The sequence below is a fragment of the Neovison vison genome, chromosome 5 (genome assembly GCF_020171115.1).
Source record: "Neovison vison isolate M4711 chromosome 5, ASM_NN_V1, whole genome shotgun sequence".
In the NCBI taxonomy this organism is placed as follows: Eukaryota; Metazoa; Chordata; class Mammalia; order Carnivora; family Mustelidae; genus Neogale; species Neogale vison.
The window spans coordinates 24690207-24701701 of NC_058095.1; the positions used below are offsets into that span (position 1 = coordinate 24690207).

Consider the following 11495-nt stretch of genomic DNA (forward strand, 5'->3'; position numbering starts at 1 on the left):
TTCCCTGCTTGGAATGTCCTTCCCTTTATTCTGCTTCTAACACCTACCCTTCCTTCAAGTCTTTATTACTTTTCTATTGCTGCATAATAAATTTCCACAAACTAAGTGACTTAAAACAACATACATGTGTTAAGTCACAGTTTCCAAGGATCTGGGGTCTGGCATATTTTAGCTGGGTCCTCTGCTCAAGGCCTCTAATGGTTGAAATTAAGATGGGCTGCATTCTCATTTGAAAGCTCAACTAGGGAAAAGACCCACTCCCAAGTTCCCTTAGGTAGTTCGTAGAACTGACTTCCTTGCAGCTGTCAAACTGCAGTCCTTGCTGCTTGCTAGCTGCCTGCCAGGAACCATCCTCAGCTACCAGCAGCCTCTCTCAGGTCTTTGCCTTGTGGCTTCCTCCCTGGGCTGCCGCACAGCATGGTGGTTTACTACTTCGGTACAGGCCCTATGAACTGCCCCCCAGAATAATCTCCCTTTCTTTTTTTTTTTTTTTTTTTTTTATTTACTTGACAGAGAGAGATCAGAAGCAGACAGAGAGGCAGGCACAGAGAGAGGAGGAAGCAGGCTCCCTGCTGAGCAGAGAGCCCGATGCGGGACTCGATCCCAGGACTCTGAGATCATGACCTGAGCCGAAGGCAGCGGCTTAACCCACTGAGCCACCCAGGCGCCCCAATAATCTCCCTTTCGATTAACTCCGAGTCAGTTGATTAGAAACCCTTATTACATTGCAAAATCCTTTCTAATCACAGAAGAAAAAAGCCATCATATTCAAAATCCTGCCCACACTCAAAGGGGAAGACGCAGGAAGGCATATCTACCAGGGGCTAGGAATCTTGGGGACCAGCTTAGAGTTCTGCCTGCCACAAGGTTTTGGCTTAAAATCACTTTCTTTAAGAGACCTTCTCTGGCCCCAAATCTAAACTAGGTCCCGCCTTATATTCTTCCACGTTACCCTGTATGTTTCTTTTAGGGTGCTCTTCACAGATTATAATTGTATACTTACCAATATTATTTTTTATTTGATGCACTTATTTATTTGTTTGTTTGGTCCTTTTCATCCTATGAGCTCCACAAGAGCAAGGATTTTGTTCTGTTCATCAGTGTGTCTCCCATACCCCCATAGCTGGCAACAAATAGATTACTGAAGGTATGAATGAATAAAGGAGCAAACCAAGACAAGGAATAACCTACCTGCACACTAGACAGAGAAGTGCTCTGCACTTTTTAATCTCATTTAATTCTCACAACTAGACTAAGACTGTTACCATTAGCCCCATTTTACCAAGAAGGGAAAAAAGATGGAGAGAAGTTAAGTTTCTTGCCCCAAGTCACACAGCAGATAACTGAAAGACTCAGAATTCAAACCCAGGACTGTTCTCAGAGTGAGTATTGGGAACCTACTTTGGATTCAAAAGACCCAGTAAGAGAATTGGGTCTGGGGGCACCTGGGTGGCTCAGTGGGTTAAAGCCTCTGCCTTCGGCTCAGGTCATGGTCCCAGGGTCCTGGGATGGAGCCCCGCATGGGGCTCTCTGCTCAGCAGGGAGCCTGCCTCCTCCTCCTCTCTCTCTGCCTGCCTCTCTGCCTGCTTGTGATCTGTCTGTCAAATAAATAAATAAATAAATCCTTAAAAAAAAAAAAAAAAGGAGAATTGGGTCTGCCACCACTTATGGACCACGTGAACTGGCACAAATTACTTCAGCTCTGAGCCTGTTTCTTTTTTTTTTTTTTTTTTTTTTTTACTTTTTAAAAATTTTTTAAAGATTTTATTTATTTATTTGATAGAGACAGACACAGCAAGAGAGGGAACACAAGCAGGGGGAAGTGGGAGAGGGAGAAGCCGGCTGCCGGCCGAGCAGGGAGCCCAATGCGGGGCTCAATCCCAGGACCCTGAGATCATGACCTGAGCCGAAGGCAGATGCGTAATGACTGAGCCACCCAGGTGCCCCAAGCCTCAGTTTCTTTATTTGTGAAATGGGGGTGGTAACATCTACTAAAGGCAGTTAGCTGAAGCAAGGTAATGTGTATAAAGTTCTTAAACATAGCAGATGTAGTAATGTAAATGTAGTCAGTGGTTGCCATAGGCCAGAGGGCCACCCCCTGCTGAAATGAAAGGCCTCTTTGGTTAGCTTAAGGGAGTAAAGGAAGGGGAGTCCAAGAGACCAATGTGAGTTTCTCAGGTGCACCTGCTTGATGCAACCCTACAAATGAAAATCTGGATTTGCAGGGACTTATATCAAAGTCAGTCTGGAGGGGACCATTTGCTCGAAAAAGTGGTCCATCAACTGGCCTTTCTCTCCAAGGCCCATGGAATTTCTGGGGCAGGTAGAAACACTCCTTCAGAAGTTTAGGGAGTGGGGTGCCTGGATGGGTCAATCGGTTGAGCATTGGACTCCTGGTTTGGGCTCAGGTCATGGGCTTGCGGTCGTGAGATGGAACACTGTGTTGGGCTCTGCACTCGGCGGAGAGTCTGCATGAAGATTCTCTCCCTTTGCCCCTCACCCGGCTTGCATGCTCTCTCTCTCTCTCTCTCTCTCAAATAAATTTAAAAACTTACAACAAAACAAAACAAACAAACAAACAAAAAGCTTAGGGAATCCCTGGTAGAAAAGGCGAGAACTCTGCCTCCTGTTTTTGCCCTCTGCTTATCCTTCTCCAGGATGGTGATCATCACAAGAGGGACTTCCTGGGAAAGGGATGGAGTCAAAAGGGGGAGGGCTGCAAAGCCAGGGCATGGTTAAGATTCAGGGGTGCAGAGCTCCCCTCCCTTCACAGTGTCTTATGTGATCACCATGGATTCACTGGCATGGGTCTCCTTATCAAGGTCTCCCACTCTTCTTTTTTTTTTTTAAAGATGTTATTTTTAAGTAATCTCCACACCCAGTGGGGCTTGAACTCACAACCCCGAGATCAAGAGTCACATGATCCACTGACTGAGCCAGCCATTCCTCTTTTAAAAAGGGATTCTGGGGGTGCCTGGGTAGCTCAGTGGGTTAAAGGCTCTGCCTTCAGCTCAGGTCACAATCCCAGGGTCCTGGGATTGAGCCCTGCATCGGAGTCTCTGCTCAGCAGGGAACCTTGCTTCTTCCTCTCTCACTGTCTGCCTCTCTGCCTACTTGTGATCTCTGTCTGTCACATAAATAAATAAAATCTTTTTTAAAAAATAAATGAACAAATAAAAAGGGATTCTGCCACCTGCCTTCAGCCCACAGAGTTGGTGTTCGTAAAATACTCATCAGATCTTCCTCCTCTGCGACCTAGAGGGGCCCAGAGTCCCGGATTAAGGTTAAGTCAGAGAAATGGAGTTGGGTTGGGATAGGATGTGCTCTAACCATCATTCTGGTCTGCCGGCTGGTGGGCACCCTTGCTTAATGCTTACTGGTAGGATGCTGGTGGGATGCATTTTTCCATTCCCCAGCTCCTCCAGTTTAGCCATGAGAAAACCAAGAGCCCAGAAACAGAGAGGGCTTTGCCCAAAGCTGGTTAAGAAGCAAGCTACAGGGCGCCTGGGTGGCTCAGTGGGTTAAGCCGCTGCCTTCGGCTCAGGTCATGATCTCAGGGTCCTGGGATCGAGTCCCACATCGGGCTCTCTGCTCAGCAGGGAGCCTGCTTCCTCCTCTCTCTCTGCCTGCCTCTCTGCCTACTTGTGATCTCTCTCTGTCAAATAAATAAATAAAATCTTTTAAAAAAAAAAAGAAGAAGCAAGCTACAGCCTATCTCTGTCTCCCTTCCCTGACTTGGTGGCTCCATTTGTGTTCCTCTCTGAGAAGCAGAAAGGCTAAAGTTACAGGCAGGCAGGGGAGTGCGGCTTTTTCCCTCCAGGCCTCTAGTTCTTCATCTGTTAAATGGGAATAAATACTTCCCCGACAACACACAGGTGACACTTGGGTGAGTAAACACAGGGGAAATGAGTACAGCCATAGAACCATCTGCCTGGTGGCAATGGGAGCCCCAACAGCAGGAGGCTCAGAGGGATCTGAGGGTGGGCAGGGCAGACAGGCCCACAGGATGGGGGTTTACCTTATCTTCTTCCACCCAGGTGGGGCCCAGGCCTGGGTTGCCATGGATACCGTGTCCCTGGAGCATCAGATCCAGAGTGTACAACGCCACATCAGCTTCCTGAAAAAGGAGCAGATGGCTCTGCTGCGAGACCTGCACCTGGAAATCCTGAGGCTGCAGAAACGCTGTTCAGGTGAGGGTTGGGGGGAGGATGGGAGGGAGAGAAGGGCAAGGAGAGGGGGAGGGGAGGGAGGAGGGGTGTCGGGGAGATCATGGAAGACCCTGACAAATATCAGGACGGCTAAGAAGTTTGGCCTGCTCTCCTGGGGAGTAAGGAGCCACGGAAGGTTTCTGAAGGGCGTCACACTGCATTGCGAAATGCGAAACTTGCCAGTTGTACAGAAGGTGAATTGGGAGGGAGGCAGGGAGACTCGTGGTGGGGCTGATGAAATGGTCCGGAGAGAGATGGAAAGGGAAAGGGTAGGAAGGGGAAGATCAGTGGGGGGAGACTGAGTGAAGGGAAGGACTTGGCAACCAACTGGATTTGTGAACAAAAACAGAAGGAGATACCAAGAATGAAGCCAAAACCTAGGCCTGAACTCTGCTCTTGGACCTCAGGCTTCAGCCACCTGTCCTCTCAGAGGCTGGGCTCTGGCCAAAGTGCTCACCCAGGCTGAGTCTCCAAGTACAGGCTTTAGAGTCAGTGATTCATGGAATGTGTCAGCTGGAACAGCCCAACGTCTTCATTATACAAAAAGGTAAACTGAGACCCTAAGAGAGAGTGAGAGAGAGCGCCACACAATATGCTAGTGACAGAGCCAAGATTAGAACCCAGAGCTCCAGATGCTCAGCTGTGCATGCCTCTGCAGCTTTCTGCACACTTTCTCCCCAAGACGCTCAGACTTCTACTGCCCTTGCAGCTCCTGCTCATGCGAGGCTCCCCATTCTCTAGAGGGAAACTGAGTGACCTGCCTGGGTTCTCAGTCTGTGGCAGGAGAAGCTGATCGTCCTGACTCTCCACCACCACATCCTCTTCTGGTTCCATATGCAGAAGCAGCTGCTACATTCCTAGGCCAGGCTCCCTGCCATCTTCCTTGAAACTTGGATGGCAGCAGAGGCCAGCCCAGGGGGCAGGGATGGCCCGCACCAACTCCTCGCTGCCTGATGTCCTTGCCAGATGCATTTTTTCATTGCCGTGACAACATTAAAGGAAAACCAGAATGAACATACCCTAAGACCCTACAGCTCTTGCCCTAATTTCTTTTTGCTTTGCCCTAATTCTGAAGACCTGGGTTCTTCCACTCAGGACATAGGCCAGGATCCCAAGAAAGTGTAAGAGGCTAGAACAGCCCCACCACCCTTCCCAGCTGGGTATGGGACTGCAGCCTCTTGTTATTGATTACAGAGATAAAAATAACTCTGGGCTGGCCTGAAGAAGCCACTCTTGGGGCTGAAATACCTGAATAAGGCCCTTCTTCCAAGGGGTGGAGGAGTGAGAGAAAGGGAGCAAAACAAAGATTTTTTTCAAGGAGACTAAATAGGGACTCAGAGGGCTGCCTGGCTGGCTCAGTCAGTAGAGCATGGGACTCTTAATCTCAGTGATGTGACTTCAAGCCCCGTATTGGGCATGGAACCTACTTTAAAAAATAAAATAAACTTTAAAAAAATATATAGGGGCACCTGGTGGCTCAGTTGGTTGAGCTGAGCGCCCAACTTGGTTTTGGCTCAGGTCATGATCTCAGGGTCTTGAGATCAAGCCCCGCATGGTCTTTCCCTCAGCCCTTCCCCCAGCTTGAAGCCTCTCTCTCTCTCTCTCTCTTTTTTTCTAAATAAACAAATAAATCAAATAAATAAATAAAATCTTTAAGAATATATATAAAAATAAAATAAACCAGGACTCAGAAGCTGGGAGAGGGATAAAAGAGGGGATGAGCTAATGTAGGAACTAGCTGGGGAGGGCTTCAGAAAGAGCCTGCCAGAAACGTGCCACTCAGACTAAAAGGGTTTAAGATATGGGTGGGTATATTCTGGGTGTTGGGGCAGCCTGCATGGTAACAAGAACTGGCCCATACATTCAGCACTGACTCAGCCCTGAGTTGGGTGCTCTGTTTATTTTCTCTAATTTAATCCTAGCAATAGCCCCTTGAGAAGCAGGGGTGATTTTGTCCCCACTTCAGGGAGAATACTGAGGCTCAAAGAGGTGTCATTACTGCCCCAAGGTCACACAGGGTATCTGATCTCCCTGCATGCTCTTCTAAAGGTCTAGACTCTGGCCAGAAGATGGGCAGGGATATCTGATGGATGGGAGAGTGGAGCCCAGTCCCCTCCCCCAACTTCCCTGATTAAGGGTGTAACTGGCCCACTGGGAGATAGTGGCAGAACCAAATCCCCTGGGCTACTCTGGGGCCTTGAAGGAGGGGCCAAGTTGTCTCCAGGAAGCCCTAGAGGATAGAGGCATCAGGGTCCTCCCTGGAGCTCCAGGAAGGAGGTTCAGACTCAGGTCACAGCAAAAGGCCCAGGTACCCTGGCTCTCGGTCTCCTAGCAACAGTTGGCATCCCAAGGGAAGAGCCAGTAAGGAGGGGCAGAGGGCCCAAAGGCTAGACTATGTAGGTGTTGCTGGCATTGATCCCAGAGATTTGCTACCTTATCCCACTCCCAGGTCCACATATCCTCCCTTTTGGCACCAGATTGCATCCCTGCAGGTACACACACTTGCTGCAGACGAGATCCTGTCTGTCACCAGCAGCTGCTGGACTCCCTCCGTTTTCCCAGCTGAGCCAGGGGGGAGTTGGAGGAGTTGGGGTGGGGCTGAAAAAATTATCAAACTCAGCTGGCGATGGATGGGGCATTCTGGGCGGTAAGGAATGGGGACTGGGAAGACAGGGAGGTGCAAGGGTGGTGGCTGGGCTGCTGGCGCCCTCGAAGAAACCTCTCTCAACACCAGCACCCTTAGCGAGTTGACACCTCCCCCTCAGCGCAGAGGCGAGCGCCATGTAGGCCTTCCGTCACCAGGTGGCGCTATCCTCCTTGAAGCCCCGTTCCTTGCCTTGCGGAATATGGCAGAAACAGGGTTTGGAAAGGAGCCTGGCAGATACTCAGAAAATAACACAGGCACAGCAGTACTGGCTGTGAAAATAGTGAAACGCATTTACCCTATTGGTAAATATCTACTGCCCTGAGTCCCCTTCCAGGGCCCCCAAGCAGCCCAGGACTCCAGCCTTCCCATATACACCAACTAAACCCTAAAGGGGCTGTGCCCTGCACTGCTCCAGAGTGGCTCTGATTGGCTGTCACGTTAGATATTTGTATATCACCGCTGGGAAGGAGCAAATACTCCCCCAGGACCCAAAAGCAAGCCGGGCTCCTCAGTCCAAGGGTTGAACTAACCTCCAAACGCAGCCCATGGCCCTTGCACTGGAAAGATCTCTGGGCTTAGAATCAGGCCAATCAGGCTTGGGCTGTGCCTTGCACCTCTATTCATCTCTTCCTCTCACTGGACTGCCGTAAAATAGGTATGGAAGGTGGTTCAGATGGCTTCTAAGGATGCTAATATTGCCACTTTCACTGCGTTGTGATTCCCTGATCACACACTCTCTCTGTCTCTCTCTCTCTCTCATACACCACACACACACACACACACACACACACTCACGACTACCTTTTCTTTTCTGTCCTCCCCACAGAACTGACTCGTGATCTGGAGATGAGAGAGGCCCAGTATCATCAGCAAGGTAAGAGAAGGATGACTGATGGGGAAATGCCACAACAGCCCAACAGTCACATTTTCCCCACCACTTAGTAGGACGCAAGCCTTCTCTGTCCCTAGTCCAGTCATGTGGGACAGCCACTCCTCAACTTGCTGAACAGAGTGCTGGATGTCAGCCCCATTTGCCTACTCATCTGGGTTACAATGTGCAATGAACAACCTGTACCACCATACCCTGTATACACGTCTCTATCCAAAGTAGGAAGATGAACACAGGACAGATATGGTACTCAAGAAGTCCATCTGGCTGACTTTACTCCTTTCTATATGACTTACCTCTCTCATCTTTCCCATCCTTGCACAAGTGATTTCTATGGTCAGTGGTCCACACCCTACAAGATGCTGAATGGTGAGATGCAACACAATGGTAATGTGGAGTCCATGACTTGAAGGAAATTTATCTAGATGAGGAAAAAAAAGAAACATGCACATCAGCAAATCCTTCATTTTACAAAAGCATGACTTCTTGCCACATAGCAATTCCACTAAAACATTTGTTTACAGATTATTACTTCACCCATAAAATGGAGGCAGGGGGGAAGGTGTTCAGTGAGCACAGAGTTTCAGTTTTGCAGAACAAAGAAGTTCTAAAGACCTGTTGCACAACAATGTGCGTTTACTTAAAACTACTGAACTGTACACTTAAAATTGGTTAAGGTGGTAAACTCTATGTTATTTGGTGTTTGTTACAATTAAAACTTTTTTAAAGGGGAGGGGTTCCATTGTTGAGATCTTAATCACCAAAATTATATGATCTCTGAGAAGTGGGACTGGGTGTTATCCATTGTCTCCAGGTGTAAGACATGGAGAGGGACTTGGTAAATGGTTAATTTAAAATGAATCACCACATAGTCTTTCTTAGCCGGGAGGGATTTAACAGGGATGGGACTCCCTGCCATATTGATGTGCTGCTGATTAGATCAAGTGCTACATACATGACCAAGACTTAGGCATGGAGAAAGCTGAAAGTTTAAGTTTAACGTAAAACATTGAGAGTCGTACAAATTGCTTTGCATATTCATGCATAAAGATATAAACATTTATAGACTTGAACGAATTCTTCCCACTTCTTTAAGTGGCAACCAGAGGCAACCTCTTCCTGTCTTTTTTTTTTTTTTTAAGATTTTATTTATTTATTTGACAGAGAGAAATCACAAGTAAACAGAGAGGCAGGCAGAGAGAGAGAGAGGGAAGCAGGCTCCCTGCTGAGCAGAGAGCCCGATGCGGGACTCAATCCCAGGACCCTGAGATCATGACCTGAGCCGAAGGCAGCGGCTTAACCCACTGAGCCACCCAGGCGCCCATCTTCCTGTCTTGATACTTGGAGAAAGGAGGCATACATCCCAAACACCAGTTCCGTAACAACAGCAACCTTCACCCCACCTACTATACTTCCTCTGAAAGGGTTTCAGGGGTCATCTGAGCTCAAGGTATTGCCCAGTGTCCTGATTTTTATCTTGTCTCTCAGTGGGTTTGGCCTCCCTTTCTTTTTCCCCCACCATTTGCTGATTTTCCTATCCTTTCCAGAATCACCTTTTGCCTACCTTTTGTCACCTTCCAGCTATCTCTATCTCTACAAATACTCACATGTGTTAATCCCAGGATGTGTTCCCTGCTGAAATGGAGCTCATGATCGGGGAGACAGGGATCCTCAACTCTGTGGGTACATTAGAATTACATGGACACATTGCACATTGAAGACATGTCAGTTCCCAGGTCCAATCCCAGAGATCCTGATTCAGTCGGTCTTTGTTAGGGCCCAGGAAACTATTTTTTAAAGCTCTCTGGGTAGTTAACATATATCCAGTGTTGAAACTCAGTGCAGGGGCGCCTGGGTGGCTCAGCGGGTTAAAGCCTCTGCCTTCGGCTCGGGTCATGATCCCAGGGTTCTGGGATCAAGCCCCGCATCGGGCTCTCTGCTCAGCAGGAGCCTGCTTCCTCCTCTCTCTCTCTCTACCTACTTGTGATCTCTGTCAAATAAATAAATAAAACCTTTAAAAAAAAAAAGAAACTCAGTGCAGTAGGCAAAGGCTAACAATAAATAACACACATAAATTACAAAACATAACAAATGCTCTATAAAAGAAACTGCAAGGGTCACCTGTGTGGCTCAGTGGGTTAAAGCCTCTGCCCTCCGCTCAAGTCATGATTTCAGGGTCCTGAGATCAAGCCCCGCATTGGGCTCTCTGCTCAGCAGGAAGCCTGCTTCCCCATCTCTCTCCGCCTGCCTCTCTGGGTACTTGTGATCTCTGTCTGTCAAATAAATAAATAAAGTATTTGAAAGAAAGAAAGAAAGAAAGAAACCACAAGCCCCAGGGCCCACTGATTCCCTTTTGCTGCCCACATTCCCAGGTCCCAAGTCTTTCAGTCCCTTGCTCTTGCATGTTTCTCCTACCCTGGAGCCTTTGCACCAGCTCCTCTGTGCAAACCAGCCTCCTCTCAAGCTCTTCACTAAACTCCAACTCATTCTTCCAACTCCTGCTAGCCTAAGTGGCTTTTCCGTTGAGAAGCCTCATTAGATCACAGTCTCCTGTGAGTCATGGCCTTGGCACATGTCACAGATGCAAGCTCACATTCATTTGTGATTATGTACTATACCTCTCCCACTATGCTTGCTGTAAGCTTCATGAGGAATGTTTTATTATCCTCCATATCCCCTATGCCTAGCACAATACATATAGTAAGGGTTCAACAAATATTTATGGAGCACATAAGTGACCAGGGAGGGTTTTGCATTTAAGCTGAAACCTGACGAATCAAACAGGCCAAAGAGTAGGATAGGTCCAAGGGCCCCGAGGAAGAGAAAGGAAGGCTAGCGTAGCCCATGAGTGGGGAGGGAGGGCGAAACGCGGCTCTGTAACGTGGGTCGGCGAGCTGTGCAGGATCGACCTGGCGGAGACCATCATCTCTTCTCTCCGTCTTCCCTCCCCAGAGGCGGCGTCCCGGGAGCTGGAGAGCAAGTGCCGCGCGCTAGAGTCGCAGCTGGCCGCCCGGACCGCCGCCAACGCCGAGCTGCGGCGGGAGGTGGCACAGCGGGAGGCGCTGGTGTCCGCGCTGCGTTGCAGCCTGCGCGCCGAAGAGCGCCGCTTCCTGGACGAGCTGCGGCGGCGCAGCCACCGTGCTACGGTGCTGGGCACCGAGCTGCAGAAGCACACCGAGGCGGCCGCCTACCTCTCCTGCCAGCTGCACGCGGCGCGCCAGAGACTGCAGACCCCGCGCCCGGGCCCCGGCGCCGCCACCGCCGCCGCCACGGAGCCCCGGCCCCGCCGGCGAGCACACCGGGCTCGCCGCCCGCCCGCCGCCGAGGCCGCAGCCAAGGGCCCGGGCCGGGACTGGGCCGCCTGGGATCGCGCGACCCGCGCCCTGGACGACATCGACCCCATGCCCGACCCCGCGCTCTTCCTCTACCCCCGGAGGCCCCCGCGGCCCAGCGGCCGCAGCCCGCGCCACCCGCCTCCCCAGGAGCCCCCGGACCAAGCCGGCCCGCCAGCCGCGCCCAGCCCGCCTAGCGCTCCCCGGGAGCCGGAGTAGGCGGAGGGGTTGTGGGGTGGGGAGTGCGGAAGGCCGGCTCGGCCTCCGGCTAGGGACGCACCTTGGGCCACGCAGGCGGGTCCCGGGGGTCGCGGGAGCCGGCGCTCCTCCAGGGATCCAGCGGAGGCGGCCCCAGCTCCCCCCAGCTCTTCCTACCGCCCTAGCCTTTTTGTATCCTTCTCCCCCGAGGGGGCTCCTCC

The 11495-nt window shown here is 50.4% G+C and overlaps 1 protein-coding gene across 1 annotated transcript; it reads left to right on the forward strand.

Moving 5' to 3' along the window:
* Positions 1-4006: 4006 nt before the first annotated feature.
* CCDC92B (coiled-coil domain containing 92B) lies at positions 4007-11295 on the forward strand. Its single transcript, XM_044250465.1, has 3 exons — positions 4007-4190; positions 7682-7729; positions 10697-11295. The coding sequence occupies exons 1-3, from the start codon at positions 4007-4009 to the stop codon at positions 11293-11295; spliced, it is 831 nt and encodes a 276-aa protein (XP_044106400.1).
* Positions 11296-11495: the final 200 nt, after the last annotated feature.